The 18,036-nt window shown below is 36.6% G+C and overlaps 1 protein-coding gene and 1 pseudogene across 1 annotated transcript in view; one reads left to right on the forward strand and one right to left on the reverse strand.

The window, feature by feature from the left end:
- LOC123614276 (small ribosomal subunit protein eS6-like) overlaps positions 1–16,946 on the forward strand; it is a 45,628-nt pseudogene extending 28,682 nt beyond the window's left edge.
- Positions 1–18,036, reverse strand: part of LOC123617387 (mitochondrial adenyl nucleotide antiporter SLC25A24) — a 63,017-nt gene that overhangs the window by 19,387 nt on the left and 25,594 nt on the right. Inside the window, exons 5-7 of the mRNA XM_074370078.1 lie at positions 11,018–11,176; positions 5,875–6,027; positions 1,409–1,516 (exon numbers count right to left, since the gene is read on the reverse strand). Of these exons, the coding sequence (XP_074226179.1) occupies positions 1,409–1,516; positions 5,875–6,027; positions 11,018–11,176 (420 nt within the window). The remainder of the gene's footprint in view (positions 1–1,408; positions 1,517–5,874; positions 6,028–11,017; positions 11,177–18,036) is intronic.

The following is an 18,036-nucleotide window of genomic DNA, read 5'->3' on the forward strand; positions in this document are numbered from 1 at the left end:
ATGACTCAATTATGAACAACTGATACAGTACAGAGTTTTTAAAAAATTATTTAAATATGAAAATATATTTAATTATTGTGGCTTTGATTGATACACCTACTCAAACCCCTTTAATGTGGTGTAAGTCAGCATACTCTGAAACAAATCATTCGAGATAGCATTATAGCTTTAAAATAAAGCAACTATAGCCAAAATCCAAGTTTAAAACTATTTAGTCATCGTAAAATGAAGGACCAATATGGAAAACACATTCTATATATGCTTAAAATACATACTCTGGGAACTATTGTAACAGTGAGGCCTATAAGCTGTAATTTAATATAACTTGGGTTCATTTTGTGCTCATAAAGTAATAATATAACAAGGGTTATGAGGACAACATAGGTTCCAGTAGGCTGTTAGAGATGTAACTCAGACATAACTCTCCTAAACACTTGGCACAGAACCCAGACAGCGCTTTGCCATCTTCCATTCCCTTTCTCCTGTTTTCCACCTCTCAAGTTGTCAGGTCTCAAGGCAGCTCTAATGTGAGTCAATTTCTCCTCATCAATTATCATATTTCAAGCTCTTATTATTACTTCCCTGAATGATAGCAACATCTTGTATCTAACCGTCTCATTTCTTAGCCTCTCTTGCTCTAAAAAACTTTACCAGGATTATACTTCAAGATCCAATGTCTTTAATACCTTCTCATTTTTTAAGAAATTAAAATTAAATTTCTTGAGTTGCATTCAAGAGTCTTTCTGATCTGGCCCCAACCCATTATTTATGGTATTGCCCTATCCAAACCTAAATACCTACTCTTTTATCTCCGCTCCTTTGCTCAAGTCATTATTTCCACTTAAAATGCATTTTTCCCCTGTCATGTCTGAATATCCAAATTCTAAGCCAAACTCACATACTCTCTTCATGTACTTCATGAAATCCCTAACTGGAATAATTTCCCCCTTCTGAATTTCCATAGCACCTCATATTGATCTTTCTTCTAGAATTTACATTTCATATTTGGATCACCATTATTAATGTACATGTTTTATCTCCCCTCTAAACTATAAACTCCGTGACCAAAGTGCCCAACTGACTCATCTCTGTATCTAGTTTAAGTACCTTAAACTTTGTGGGTACACAATACAAATTTAATTTGATTAATGAATAAGTGATTTTATCAATCAATTAAATAATCAGTCAATGAAATTATTTATCTTCTTGGCATATCTATAAAACTACCTTTATCCTAAAACAAGAAATTAAAAAATCCAAGTCCTACTGACACTTGATATGAGACGCAATCCTGTAGGTATAAAGCTGTTTATTGTACAAGATCCTGATCTGGGATTCATTTATTTTTTATAAATTATAATTCACATTAAAAGCATTACTTTAGTTAAAATTTTATAATAATACATACCTCCATGGGGTAAATACAGGTCTGGGCAGTTACACCAGCCAATGAACCAGCTATAAATCTTTCCATAATTCCTATTTTAGCATCATCAAAACTAAGCCATTTCTTATACTGTATAAATGAAAGTATTGAAATGTATAACATTACTGAGATGGAATATATATATTGTTTCTAAGTTTACAACATTAATGAGTAGTAAAAATTATTTTTAAAAGTATTTCAGACACCAAACATTAGCATCTAGTAGAATACTTGATTTTAATTTTTATGCAATTAATTGTCTAAGATAATAAGTAATAAGACAAAAAGATAATAAGTAAGACCCCTCTATTTGGCCTCCTTTTCCGTTTTTTTTTTCCCCAGAATAAGTTAGCAATATTAAATCACTTAAGCCACTCATGAATGTAGTATTTCATAAAGGGCATGCAAGTAACACGAAGGTCAGGCTTCACAGGAACTAAACCAAGTCAAGCTTCTTGGAGACTGAAACTGGAAATTCATTTAGGATCCGAGATAGCTTAGCAAGCAGGTTGTCTTGTCACGTCCTGGGCAAAACGCTTTTCTGTTTGCCTCTTCTGGTGGTCTTCCATCAGTATGATTCAGCTGCTCTCTGTGAACTAACTCCCTGGTTCTCAGATCAGTAACTCCCCATCAGAAGGTGTGACTGGTTCAGTTAATATGTCAGAGACTGCCATCTGTTCCCAGTACCGATTACCTTTTTCTTCCTTTTGGTAACAGAGTTGACACCTACAAACCACATTTTCGTCTTCTCACTCGCAGCTAGGTTGTGTGGCTAAATGACTAACTTTGGCCAATGAGATGTGAGGGAAAGCTGGATATGCAAATCCTGAGACACTCCCTTAAAGATACGTGTCCTGAACTCCTCTTTCCTCCACCTGAGAAATGGCAAAGACGGGTGCAACCTTGGGACATGTGTATTGAAGATGGCAGAGCTGTACTGCTAGCCCTGGACCACTTGCCATTATCTTATTTAAGCTAGTGTATTTTGGACTGTCTTTGCTACAACAGCTTAGACTGAACCCTAACAAGTACAGAAATTGGTCACTAGGTGGAGGGTGATGCCATAACTAAAACCTAAAGTATGTGGCACTGGCTTTATTACTAGGACACAAATACTACAGTCTTAGAAGGTGATCTTCCCATTGCTTTGTGGAAATTCTTAATAAAACTGCCTCCTGTGATAACTGGGAAGGTAGACCATGTGCTTTTTGAGCCTGAAGTTCTAAGAAAACCGACTGTAAAACCTCAGAATGTTGGGCAGTGTTGCCTGCTCCTTGCTGCTTTTAGGAAGATCTGAGAAAGGAGCTAATGCATTTCTCCGCTTGTCTGCCTTGAGGTCTTCTCCAAAGCCAGTTTGCAAGCAGAGGTGGAAGGGAACAGAGCTCTCCAAAAGGAGTTTTCTTTGTCTGGCTTGGTAGTCAAGAAATGAAGAGCTTCCAAGTCAGAAAAGCCACCAGCTTTGGCGCCCCAAGGGAAGGAAACAAGATTGTCCTAAAGAGTCTGCCTATCTGCAAAATTCAGATTGAGGATGTTGTCATATGATATCAGCCTATGTTTTCAGTTGACATCAACGTAGCCTACTATAAAAATGAGAAAAAGAAGGAATGACTGAGCACAGAAGCTGGAAAATAAAATATCAGGAGAGATATTTTGGGATGTGACTACTTCATGTGGTATTGACTGGAAGCAAACAGACAAATATAAGAAGTTTTTGAAAGAAAACCCGTAAGCATAGCCTATACAACCCTGTATTTTATTGATCTCTACACCAACTCTCAGGCCCCTAAACCTAAGCAGGCAGACAGCTGGCCACAGCAGACATACCCAGAGCCCAGCATCACATCTGGACAGCTCTGTGCAGACTCACACTGGCAGAACCCCATCCAAAGCGAAGTCTCTCATCTCTCTACTTTTCTGCCTGAGGGCCTTCTCCAAAGCTATGGTAACCTGTCCAATCAAGAATTCTGGGAGAGTTTACGTCCTAAGAGTATTCCTCAAATAATTTGGGATAGAAACCGGTAGATAAATGTCTCAGCCCCTTCCTGAGACAGAAAATTCTGGATTAGGCCTCAGACAGCCCAATGAAGAAATACAGCCTATGTTCTTGGAATAAATAGCATTCTGGCCAAATTGCTGTAGGACCTGACTAATACGGACTGGAAGGAACCAGTCAAACATGTATAGGAAGTAGATTGTAAGAGTGTTGAGTAGTGGAGGTTTGGGGGTGGAATATATTGCTGGAAAGGTGAGATTTTATTCAGGCTCTAATGACACAAACCTGAAACCTGTCCTAATATGCTGCTGGGCTGGATCTTTAAAGCTTGGACATAATTATGCCTGACAGCAAATGAGGCAGAGATGCCAAAATCTTGGCAAAGTGCTGAAGAAGGGATCAGTAGACTCAGGAAGGTGGAAACATTAGAATGAATTTTTTTTCATTTTTGTTTTGTATTTTGGGGGGAGGAGGTAATTAGGTCTGTTTGTTTTTAATTTAATGGAAGTACTGGGGATCAAACCCATGACCTCGTGCATGCTAAACATGCACTCTACCACTGAGCTATACCTTCCCCACCTAGAAAGAATTTTATTATGAGGCTGGAGAACCTACCAGTCGACAGTGTTTCTAGGATGAAAGGAGAGTCCTTGTTGAGAAGCTCAATGATAGCTATTCTCAGGGTTGACAGCACAGAGGATGTTGCTATGGAACTAGGTTCATTAGTATCAATGAGGATGGTAAATTCCAGAACAGTAGAGGCCAAATGGTGGCACTTAATCATCAGGAGCAAGGTGAGTATAATCATCTTAAGAGATAAGCCCAGGGTTGTAACAAGGGCACCCTGACCCACAGGGATAATCTGGTGGCTAATTGCCCACGGACTTCCTAGGGGCCAGATAATGGGCTATACTCACACAGTACATAAACACAGACCAGAGTACTGTTGGACTTGTATAATCAGACAAAAAGAATTTCACCTGGACCCTTTGCTGCCAGCAATCTTATTTAATTTCCTCTAGCCATTTGCTTTTCCACTCTCCCAGAATACTATTTCATACCTTCTCCTCTTTCCTCACATCTCATCTCCAATGTATCTTTGCTTCCCATTTCACTGAAGAAACTAAAGCACTAGAAGAAAGCTTCCACAAACCTGCCTGCATCTGTGCCCACTTAGTAGAGCGTCTCTAACTACTGAGGAAGTGCCTAACCAAGGCCAGCCCTTCCAGGACAGCCAGTTCCCATCTTCCCTCACCTTCTCAGAGACTCAAGAATAATCTCCTTGCAGTACTCTCTCCTCTTTCCTGTCATCAGTGGTTCCCCCTCCACTGTACCATTCCCCTAAGCATACAAACATGCTGTTGCCTCTTCCATTTTTAGAAAAGTCTCTCTCAATTCCACATCCTCTTCCAGTCACCATTCCATTTCCCTTTTCTCTTCACAGAAAAACTTCTTGAAAGAGTTGTCAATTCTTAAACTATCTCCAATTTCAACCCTCTATTTTCTCCATAGCATTCATCAACATCTGGTGTACCATATACCTTATTTATTTATCGGTCTCCTCCAACCTATATGCTAACATAAATCCTACGAAGGTAGGTAGGCTTTTTCTCTTTTTTCTGTTTTGTTTGCTGCTATATCTCCAGCACCTAGAACAAGGTCTAGAACACATTAACTGCTCAAGAGACATTTGTTAATGCAAGAAATATTTGTTAAATGAGTAAGCAAATCCCTATTTCAGTAAGAGATGTATATTTTTAAGATATGCATTGCAACTAAGTCTAGTATCTTATTCATCCATTCATTTCCTTTTCAATGATTTAGGTTGAGAAAGGATATTATTTGTATTTTACATTTTCTTAAAATTTTGAGGTCTTCTGACCTTTTTTGTGAACCAAGTTTCTACAAAAACAATCAATTTAATGATATATACTACAAGAATGTTTAAAGAAAAATAATTACTACAAGATTTACAGTGAAAATGGAAAACTTGAGATGCACAGAGAGCATTCAGACTCTTATGTGATGTCAATAACTTACATTGGTTGAAAATAAATACAGCTCATCTCAAAGTAAATTATTTAAGCAAAAGTAAAATCCTAAATCAGATTAACAAATTTTAAATCAAACATTCAAACTGCTCAAAGGAAAAGCAATACTGAAATGTTTTGTGAGGGCCTTTTACACTGTGACACTGAAATTCAAAGAACTATAATAGAAAATATGATAGATTATATTATACTTAGAAAGTAATCCATGGAACACCTCGTGTTAACAAAAATGAAAATGCATATGAAAGTAGCAAAAATGAACAAGAATAAACAAAATCACTTATATTCACATTGACATCTATTGCTTGCACACACCAATTTTCTCTTTCATAAAAACCTACATTTTAAAATTAAATTTAAAATTGGATCTTTATTATAAAATTCCACAGACAATAACATTTTACCTGTTCATAGGCCCCAACCTTGAGTGCTGTCTCAGGTACAATTTTTAAAACATTTATACCATTTCCTCTCCAAAGAGAACGAACTCCTCCTTCTTTTATCATCTGCTCAAACCCAGCTGACAATTTCATTTTCCTTGACTTTAAACTATGAACCTAGAAATAAACAGCAAAATTATCTATTTTTAAATTTATTTTGCTGGTATTATGGCATTGTCATTATTATTGCTATTAAATAATGATACATATGTGTATAAATTCATGATCTTCAATACCACTTTAATTTTCCTTTAGAGACATACAAAGTTGATACTTAATTTTTTGTTGTCCCCAAATATATATGTTAGTTAACCTCACATACCAAAGAAAAGAATAAAGAAAACTGGAGTAACTTAGTTTCCAGATAATTTTTTCATATACAAGATGTGTTATTCCTGCTAAAATATTACAAGATTATTTATTAAACAGTGCACAGAAATATGCGCTGAAATGGATGAAAACACACCATACTTTCAACAGTGGATACTTCTGGGTAGAGAGGTGTTATGGGTTGAATTGTGTCCGCCAAAATTTATATTTTGAAGTCCTAATCCCCAGTACCTCAGAATGTGACCTTACTTGGAGATAAGGTCTTTACTAAGATAATCAAACTGAAGTAAGGTCATAAAGTAGGCCCTAAAATCTAATTTGATTGGTGCCCTTATAAAAAGAGGAAATTTGGACACAGAGGAAACATAAGTGAAAAGACATGGAATATGGCCATCTACAAGCCAAGGAGAGAGGCATGGAACAGATCTTTCCTTCACAGCTCTCCAGAAGAAACCAACCCTACCAACACCTTGATCTCAGACTTCTAGCCTCCAGAACTGTGAGACAATAAATTTCTGTTGTGTAAGCCAGTCAGGTTGTGATATTTTGTTACAGCATCCTTAGGAAACTAATACACAAGGATCACAGGTCATTTTAATATCTTCCTTGATATCTTCTGTATTTTCCCATTTTTCTAACATATTATTTTATAAAAAGAAAAATGTTATTTTTAAGAAAGTGAAAAGAAAATTAAAATATTAATAAAATACCCTCCTGTCTATAACATAAATATTATAGAATAATAATGGGAGAGTGAAATGGGCATTCTTATCTATTGTGGGCAGCAAAAGTCTGGAAAACCATTTAACTATATAAATGTGTATATATATAACATATATATAGCTGTTGAAATGTTCTTAAATTTCTCAGAATTCATTCTAAATAAATAATCCTGAATATGAAAAAGAGATTCATAAACTATTACGAATATTAGGGTTTAAAAAAATTTTTTAAGTACAGTCAGTTACAATGTGTCAATTTCTGGTATACAGCACAATGTTCCAGTCATGCATATACATACATATATTTGTTTTCATGAATATTAGTTTTAAAATAGCTTTAAAAGAGTTTTTAAAACCACCTACATGTCCAAGAATAGAAAAAAATGATAAATAAATTATTACATCCATGTGAATACTACACAGTCATTAAAAACTGTATTTAAAGAATATACAAATATTCAAAATATTTGAAGAATATTTTATGTAGCATGAGAACATGCTCATGTTATACTGCTAATCACAAAAACTATAAACAGGATATAAATTATTTATAAAGTAAACACTACTATGTAAAAAGTATATAGAAAAAAGGACAAGAAGAAATGCACTAAAGTGTTAATAATGATCATTTTGGGTGGTGAGAAGGTATGTAACTTTTCTACTTTCTACTTTTCTATTTTCCAGATATCTCTTAGTAGGCATATATTCATTTGATTTAAAAAATACAATTTTTAAAAGACCAAATAAGTGACTGCAGGAAGTTTAATGTGGCTTTGATAAAACAGTAATAGTGCTATTTATTCATCTTATTTCTCCACAAAAATGATAGCTCCCACATCTGGAGCGCTGACTACAGACCAGGCATTATGCTAAGTACTTTATAAAATCTTATTTAATCCTTAAAATAACCCTGGTATTATAATCCTCATTTTATAGACCCAAGATCAAATAACTTGCCCAACTATGAATTAAGTAGCTAAGTCAGAATTCAAACCCAGGGCTCTCTGACTTTAAAGAGATCTGCTCTTAGGCTGTGGTAAACTACCTCTAACCACACAACACTTGTCCTTCTCTAGTTCACAGTGCTCTTTCCCACTTGTGTGAAGCTCCCAAAGAAGTACCTTAATCAATAAAGAGGGTAAGTTCCAGTGAACCCATTTCACTGTCAAATACATGTGTAAAGGAACACTACGAGATTCAATCCAGAATGGCACGAAAAGGGCAGGGGCTCTCCTTCTTCTTGCTTCTCATTGCTCTTCCCTTCCATTTCTAACCCATTTTTCATCTAACATAGTTCCTCTTCTTTTTCATTTAATTTCTTTTCTGCTTTCCTTTTCCATCTTTCAGTCTCCTGTCCTCTTCCTACTCCTGTCTATCCAGTCCTCTTATTCCTTTCTCTTTTTTCACTCTTTCTAGCAGTACTCCCCTATTTGCTCCATACTTTTTCATTCTGTCTAACCCACTGGCCTATTTTCATTCGCTGGCAGAACTGATAATCCCTACTCCATATCCCTACACTACCCACATGCACCATATCCCTACACTACCCACATGCACCTTTCTGCCTGGCACAGAGCAAGTACTCATACGTGACAGTGTCGTCATCATCACACAGGTATGCTGCTTTTGTCTCCGTAAGGTTCTGGGGTATAAGGAATATGTTTTTCACCCAACACCTAGCATATAATAATAGGCATTTAACAAATACATTTTCTTTCTTTATTTTTCCTCTGGGCCCCTTGTCCACTTTTTCATCTCCTTATATGTCTCCATTTCTGTGTAGCTCTGTACTGTGTCCATATATTTTTCCTTCACACCTCATTTCTTAAAAATTTTCTAGCAGGCCCAGTCACTGAGGAAGTTCGCTTTTCTATTTCTACCTGCAAAAGAGGACTTTCAGTTCCTGCTCTTTCCTAACAGCTAACTGAATTTAGTCACCTGACTTAATAAACATAGGTTACATATGGAATCAAACATACGGAAGAATGGTAGGTTATTTGCCTTACTATCTCATGCCATTCAAAGTGTATTCCCTACACTTACCTCATTAAATTAAAAGGTTTTTATTTCCATTGGATGCATTAACCAAAATATTACCATATATTTATGTGAGAAATAATAGGCAGAGAGGAAATGATATTTACTCCTTCTTGGTGTTCCCTGGTACTATGTGTATTCTATGTCTGGGTATACAGCATTCATTTCACGTTTTATTATTACTTGCCTAATCATCTATTTTCCTTGATAAACTGTAAGTTCTGTAAGTATGGAATGTTTACCTTGCTACCGTAACTCCCAATGCCTACTGAGATCCTCCTACATAGTAGGACCTAAGTAAATATTTGTGCAATGTGCAATGTATCTTTCTAACAACCTTTATTTTCCAATAATGACATCTATATAAGTGTATTCCTTTATTAAGATGATTCAAATCTTTTTTAATAAGGCAGAAGTATAAATAAGTTAAATAGTTCTTAATTGTGTAACATAATAGTTATTACATAACTAATTCACATTGTATTATAATAATAACTATTCAGCTCTTTTTTGTAGTATCTTGGGGGTGATCAGCTGCTTCAAGGTGAAGATGAACATTTCCTTCCCAGCCACTGGCTGCTACAAACTCCTTGAAGTGAATGATGAACACAAATTTCCTATCTCTGAGGGAAGTATACGGCCACAGAAGTTGCTGCCGATGCTCTGGGTGAAGAAGAACGGAAGGGTTACATGGCTCAAATCAGCAGTGGGAATGACAAACAAGGTTTCCCCATGAAGCAGGGTGGCCGGACCCATGGCCATGTCCACCTGCTACTCAGTAAGGGGCATTCCTGTTATAGACCAAGGAGAAAGAGAAATCTGTTCAAGGTTGCATTGTGGATGCCAGTCTGAGTGTCCTCACCTTGGTTATTGTGAAAACGGGGCAGGAGGAAATTACCGAACTAACTGATACTACTGTGCCTCATTGCTTGGGGCCCATAAGAGCTAGCAGAATCTGCAAACTTCTCAGTCTCTCTAAAGAGAATGATGTCCACCAGTGTGCTGTCAGCAAACCCCTGAACGAAAAAAGTGTGAATCCCAGGACCAAAGTGCCCAAGGATTCAGCACCTTGTTGCTCCGTGTGTCCTACAACACAAACACTGCCATACTGCTCTGAAGAAACAGCATACTAAGAACAATAGGGAAGAGGTCACAGAATATGCTGAACTTTTGGCCAAGACAATGAAGGAAGCCAAAGAAAAAAAAGCCTGGAGCAGACTGCCAAGAGATGGAAGCTGTCCTCTCTGAGAGCTCCTACCTCGAATTCTGAGTCAGTTGAAAATAAGATTTTCTAAGAGTTACAAATAAATACAATCAGACAGGAACCAAAAAACACTATCCATTATCCATTACCAAATATCACCAATGTTACAAAAAAAAAAAAGACAATAAAACACCAAGGTATGAAAATTTAATTACAAACTTAAATTCACTTCATTGTGAATTACTAATTTTTATATCATCACAAAGAAAGTATTCAGCAAAAATTAAATTTTAACTATGATACTTAACAGATTAAGCCATGCAGTATTTTATAACTACTGTTGACAATCCATTAGTCAGTAAAATAAAGGTAATTAGACAGCATTACATCTAATGAGGTATTAGTCAGTAATACACTCCAAGGAACTTATTTTCCAATTTTTAGAAATATTCTTAGTACTTAGGTAGTAGAGTAGAACCGTGCTATTATGTTAGCATTGGGAGCTAGAGATAACTAATAAATTAGATTAATGGTATCTTACTACTTTGTTAGCAGGTTTAATTATAGTTCTGAAAAAACTTCTAATAGAGTGGTTCTATTATTATTCGAAATAAAATTAGTTTTAAAAGCATACAAGAATCTTTAAGAAAATTAAGAAATATTTCAATATTGAAAATAAGAAGATTCATGTTTTCAGAAAAATTTTAAACTTCAATGAGAAATAATATGAAATGTGCCAAAACACTTCTTCTGAAAATTATCAAGAAATTTTCCAAGTTAGTTTCATGCTTAAGGGCTGCAGTGTGCAAAGTACCTGCATCATGACTTTCAAGCGGTCAAAAGGTGCTGTGCATGTCCTTGCAACTCCGCCAGCTATCCCTCCTGCCACCAGACGCTTCCACCAATCTCCAGAACGCTTTTCTTGTTCAGTAAAATCATCTGGAATAGCTATACTCTCCCCTATGTCAACTATCTGATAAAATGTAAAAAAGATTTAGGCAATAAAGTGTAAATACATGATAAATTTAAAAGATAACTTTGTACACAGACCAAAAACCCAAAGATTATTTTTCGTATCTCATCTTCTACTAATGAAGACTGACAATTTTCTTAGCACTTGCACTAGACCAAATGATTTCTAACAGCACATTCACATATAGATTTAATGTAAAATCAATTCCCATTAAATTGGAGTTTTTAATTTCAAATTCTCAAACTATTTAGCCTAATCACTTCATGAAAAATGTAAACACTCAGTGTGGGGATAATGTCTTAGTCACACACCATAGTGTCTGCCACACAATAGATAAGGAATAAATCTTAATAAATTTTCCCCATTTTGTTTCAAATCCTCTCAAACTCCACTGTGCACGTCCTTAACCTGAGAATTCAAGAATAGCATATTATATGCTTTGATTAATTTCTTTCTCTATTATTTACATTGCCTCTTTCTTCAAATGCCAATTTTCTTTTTAAAAATCTGAACTCTAACAAGTTTTGCATTTTAGTTTATTTTCAGTAATCATACATGATTTTGCTAAAACTATGCATTTTTGCTAAATGTTGAGGTAACGTGGCTCAGTAGAAAGAATGCCAAATTGGACTTAGAGGATCTAGGTTCCATTACTTGTCAATCATGGTGGACAAGCCACTTCTCTGCTTCTTAGTTTTCCCACCTTCATTTATTCATTCACTGAGTGTCCCCCTTTCCAAGCACCATCCCACCTCTGGACCTTGGTTCTTGTTTTCCCCCTGACTAGAACATTTCTCGTTGACTCTTTTCATGGTTTCCTCCCTAATACTTAGCACAATCTTAATTAGTTCATTTCACTCTATTGCTTGCTTTCTCCTCTGGAAGGTAAGCCTAATAAGAGCAGCAAACAGGTCTCTCTTGTGCACTGGTAAGCCTAGCACCTTGGTCAGCGGAAATAGTGCTCAATAAGTGTTTGCTGAGTTAACAAATTAAGGTGCAAGGCCCTGGGCTATCAGTAATGCAATGGTGCAGAATTAGTTTCTGCTCTCTAGGAGCTCACAGTGTAATAAGACAGACAGGAAAGGAAACAAGTAATTATAATACAGAGTAATAAGTACAATAACAAAGGCAGCACAAAGAAGTACCTTAAGAACTTAGTACAATGTTGCCAGGACAGTGGGCACAGGTTGGGTACTTCTGCTGGGGAAGGGGGCCTGAGTGGGACCATCAGGGAACACTGTCCAGGTGAAGTGTCTTAGAAGTACCAAAGCCGCAATATGAATCCAGGCATTCTGACTTCCAAGGCCACCTTCCTGTCCATCATACTCTACTACGTGTCTAAAGAAGTAGGAATTTAACCAAAGGAATGTTTTAGTCAAAGAAAGTAAGTCTGTTTGAAGACATGACATACTCTAAGAACTGCAAGACTGTATGCAGGGGTGGAAGAAGGATAAAGGAAAGCTCAAGATCTCAGAATAATGTCGAGGTTGCTGGCTTGGGCAACTAGGAAGGTGGTGGCACCATTCAGAGAAACAGGAAAAGAAAGCTCTTGGGGACAGATGATGTGTCTGAGGTGTCCAAATCGATGTCCAACAGGTGCCTGTGTATGCTGAAGGGGTAGAGACAAGATTTGAAGCAATTAATTGGCCTATATTTGGCAATTCAATCTGGGAAAATAAGTTGGATTGTCTAGAAAAAATATAGAGAGAGTGAAAGATAAAGAAAGCTGAGGATAGAACATAGAAGAAAATTAAGATGTAAGACACAGACTGAGGAAAAGGATCCTCAAGGGAGACAGGAAAGTAATGACAGAGCAGTGGGAAGAAAATCAGGGGAACCCAGTGCCAAGGAAGCCGGCTGAAGAGAACATTTGAAAAAAAAGAGTGGGAAGATCTAGAAAAATATTCATTGAACTTAACAATGGAAAGACTGGCTTGGTGAAAGAATTTTCATCAAGTGGAGAAAGCAAAACCAGATTGCAGTTGGTTGAGAAGTGAATGGTAAACGCAGCTGTGAAGCGAGAAAAAAAGGTTAAGGTAGCTAGAGGGGACATCAATAGGACTGTATTTTTTAAGTGGTACTGACTTAAATATGTTAAACGTGTGACTTTTAAATACAAGAAATAACAGGGATAATGCAGAGAATAAAGCCTCTGAGAAGGAGAGAAAAGGGATTCAAAGTACAGGGAGAGATTTTAATTTTAAAATTGGAGACATCTATTTGTTACGACAAGAGGGGGAAAAGGAAATCTTAGGGGTAGGTAAGATGCATACCTGAGAAACGAGAAAGCTAAAGCAGCTCTGAAAACCATGTGTTAAAGATTTCACAGCTATCCAAGAGTAAGAGAGAGAAATAAACTTCTGTTCTGGCTGAGCCACTGTGTTGGGAGTGGGGAGTCTCTACTACGGTAGCTTAGCCTTTACCCTAGCCACGACAGCAGAGACAGGTGTTATAGATTGGGCATTCAGGAAGGCCTCTCTGAGTAAGTGGACATTTCATTAGGAAGCTAGTTTAAGTGAAGGGGAGAGACATGTGCAAATCTGGGATAAAAATATTCCAAGTAGAGAGAAAAGGAAATGCAAGTCTCTGAGGCTTCAATGATCATGGGAGATCCAAGAAATGGCAAAATGGCATTGTCACACGCACAGAAAGAGCTAGCAGAGCAATGTGGTACGAGACGAGGTTGGAGAAGTAGAAGGAAACCTAATCAAGTAGGGCTTTGAAGACTACAGCTAAGGCTTCAGATTTTGTTTTCAGTATCATAGAAAGCTTCTAGAGAGTTTTTACATTTTCATAAGATCACCTGGCCTCTGTGTGGAAAGACTATAAGGGGACAGGAGTGGAAGTGCGGAAACTATTTAGGAAGCTGTTGTAACAGTTACATAAAGAAAAGTCAGTAGCTTTGAAGTGGGATAGCCATACAAGTGGTGAGAAATGATCAGATTCAGGATACACCTTGAAGCAGAGCTGTAGGATTTCCTGATACATGTCAGGAATGAGGGAAAGAAAGGATCAAGGATGATTCCTAGGATTCTGGTCTGCTAACCTGTATGATCACTGAGTTGGGTTAAAAAATAGATTGAGAGGGTGGATTACTGGAATTAATCATTCTGTTGTGGACAAGTTAAGTTTGAATAGTCTATTGGATAGCAAAGTGGAGGTACTCAGTAGGAAGCTGGATATACAAGTCTAGAGCTGAAAAGAGGTCAAGGTTAGAAATATCAATTTGGAAGTCACCAACACAGAAATTGTATTCAATACCCTGGGACTGCAAGAGATTGCCTAGAGAGAGAGTGTAGCTAGAGAATCGAAAAGGTCCAAGGACTGCCCTGGAATGCTAACGTATTTAGAATTCAGGTGCATTCATTTGCCAGGGCTGTTATAACAAAGTACTACAAACTCGGTTGCTTTAAGCAGCAGAAATTTAATTGTCTCACAGTTCTGGAGACTAAAAGTCAAAAATTGAGATGTCAGCAGGGCCATGTTCCCTCTGAAACCAGTAGAGGAATCTTTCCTCACATCTTCCTAGCTTCTGTTGGTCTGTTGGCAGTCATTAGTGTTCCTTGGCTTATAGCTGCATGATTCCAATCTCTGCCTACATCTTCACATGGTGTTCTTCCCTATGTGTCTCTGTCTTCACATGGTTGTCTTCTTACAAAGACACTGGTCATACTAGATTAGAAGCCCATCGTACTCCAGTATGACCTCATCTTAACTAATTACGTCTGCAACCACCCTATTTCCAAACAAGATCACATTCTGAGGTACTGGAGGTTAGAACTTCAAAGAATCTTTTTGCAAGGATATAGAATTCAACCCATAACATCACATAGAAGAGAAAGAACAAAGAAGACTGAAAAGGAAAGAACAGAGTGGCAGCAAGAACCAACAGAATGCAGTGTCCTAGAAGTTAAGTAAAACAGGTATTTTAAGGATGGAGTGATCATTCAAATCAAATGCAACTGAGAGATCAAGTAAGTTGAGATGTGAGAATGGACTACTCGAGTTGGAACATGGAGGTCATTGCTGATCTTGACCAGCTTCAGAAGTCACTGAAAAGAAAGCCTGTGAAGTTTCAAGGCAGAATGGGTCCTTTTTTTCTTCTTTTTTTAGATTCTGCATATGAGTGATATGATATGGTATTCTTCTTTCTCTTTCTGGCTTATTCACTTAGAATGATGATCTCCAGGTCCATCCATGTTGCTGCAAATGGCATTATTTTATTCTTTTTCATGGCTGAGTAATATTCCACTGTATAAATAAACCACAGCTTCTTTATCCAGTCATCTGTCAACGGACATTTAGGTTGCTTCCATGTCTTGGCTACTGTATATAATGCTGCTATGAACACTGGGGTGCATGCATCTTTTCAAATTAGAGTTCCCTCTGGATATATGCCCAGGAGTAGAATTGCTGGATCATATGGTAAGTCTATTTCCAGTTTTTTGAGGAATCTCCATAGTTTTCCATAATGGCTGCACCAAACTACATTCCCACCAATAGTGTAGGAGGGTTCCCTTTTCTCCACACCCTCTCCAGCATTTATCGTGCACGGACTTTTTACGATGGTCATTCTGACTGGTATGAAGTGATTCTTCATTGTAGTTGATTTGCATTTCTCTGATAATTAGCAATAATACTGAGCATGTTTTCATGTGCCAATTGGCCATTTGTAGGTCTTCATTGGAGAATTGCTTGTTTAGGTCTTCTGCCCATTTTTGGATTGGGTTGTTTGTTTTTTGTTATTAAGTTGTATGAGCTATTTATATATTCTGAAGATTAAACTTTTATGAACTCATCTACAAAACAGAAACAGACTTGCAGACATAGTAAACAATCTTATGGTTACCAGGGGCAAGGGGGTGGGAAGGGATAAATCTGGGAGTTTAAGATTTGCAAATGTTAGCCACTATATATTCAATGTCTTGAACTATATTCAATATCTTGTAATAACCTTTAATGAAAAAGAATATGAAAATGAATATACGTATGTACATGCATGACTGGGACATTGTGCTGTATACCACAAATTGACACATTATAACTGACTATACTTCAATTACAAAAAAAAAGATAGGATGGGATCCATCAAATTATTTTCAAAATCATTCAAATTAAAATTACAATGATATTTAATATTCAAATAATTGTCAAAACCTTTAGTGAGATAATACCAACTATTGGTAAGGAAATAGAGCAGGGGTAATTTTAATCCATCACTGCTGGAAACAAACAAACCATAAAAAATTTTGTAAAATACTTTGATGTTACCTAGTGAAAGTGAACAAACACTCTACAAAACAGCAATTCCATTCCCAGGTATTTGCCCTAAATTCCTAGAAAAAGTCTCATTCATGTACACCAGGAGACATGATAAGAAAGCTTATGGCATCATTACTTATAATGGCAAAAATCTAGAGAACACAAATGTTTAACAACTGTAAAATTGATAAATGAAATACATATATTCATACATTGGTATACTATATGAGAGAAAATGGATAAAATACAGTTACATACATCAATATAGTTGAATCTCAATAAACAGAATGTTAAAAAGCCTACATACTTCAAAAATAGGCAAACTCAAATATATTGCTCATACATACACAGGTGCTAAAACTATAAAGAAAAACTAGAAAAATACTGAAAATTCCGTATATTGGTTAACTCTTGGTAAAAGGAGAGGGATATGACTGAGGAGGACACAAAGAACTTCCAAAGAAGAATGCCTATTTCTGAACCTGTTAGTGAGTACACTAGTATTAATGATATAATTTCTAATTGTAATTATGTTATTTATTTTTGTATATGTGCTATTTATGTCACAATAAAAAATAATTTTATTAGAATGAAAAGGAAGTCTACACTGATTTCTGTGCCTTGGCATGTGTTACTGCCAGACCAGCTCTTACTTTCAGATAATAGCACTGAACTATGATAGAAGATAAGACTAAGTTCTGTGCAATAGCAAAAAGAGAAAGAGAGGGAGGATGTGATGACAGTTTAAATAGGCAACTCTTCAGAAAAGAGTTGCAATGAAAGAATGCAGGGACATGGGCAGTCACTAGAGGAGGAGGCATGAGGCATGGTCAAAGGTGTATTTTTTAAGGGGAGAAATTGCAGCATTTTTGTATACTACTGGGAATGACACAACAGAGATGGATAAATTGAGTGTGACTGAGACTGTTGTTCAACAGAATCCATTCTCTTTCTTTGTTTCAGTAGTAGTACAACCCAGTCACATCCACATTCTGAGTTTTGTCTGGCCACTCAAATAGAAACAATATTTCCAAACTTCCTTAGGAGTTTGGTGTAGACATGAGTCTAGATTTTGGCCAGTTGTCAGGAGCAGAATTAATATGTACAATGTCCACTTCACATCCTTAAAAATGAAGCAATGACCAGCTTCAAGTATACAGACAAGGATAACACCTTGGGGAATGGAAAGAACCATTGGATTCATCAATACCTTCATGAAACAGAGGTATCCTACCAACTTAAGGGAGACTTACTATTACCTGAACAAGAAACATATTTCTATCTTAGTTAAGTCACTGTCTTTTGGGGTGATGTTGCTATAGTTCCCTATCTCATATATTGATGATGCATGAGAGAATGGACAATAGCAGGGACAAAGTAAATGAGTAGATGATAGGAATCCAATCCAATGCCCAAGAGTTTGACATGGGAAATTTACCATATACCACACCATAAATATGACATCAGTGAGGTAGAAAGAATACTTATGCTATAGAACTATGTGGATGGGTCCAAAAAAAGAGAAGGACAAAGAATATTTAGAGCAAACAGCACACTCTATCTCACTGGCTTATGGCAGTGTTATAACTTCAAATTTT

The sequence above is a fragment of the Camelus bactrianus genome, chromosome 9 (genome assembly GCF_048773025.1).
Source record: "Camelus bactrianus isolate YW-2024 breed Bactrian camel chromosome 9, ASM4877302v1, whole genome shotgun sequence".
NCBI classification, from domain to species: domain Eukaryota; kingdom Metazoa; phylum Chordata; class Mammalia; order Artiodactyla; family Camelidae; genus Camelus; species Camelus bactrianus.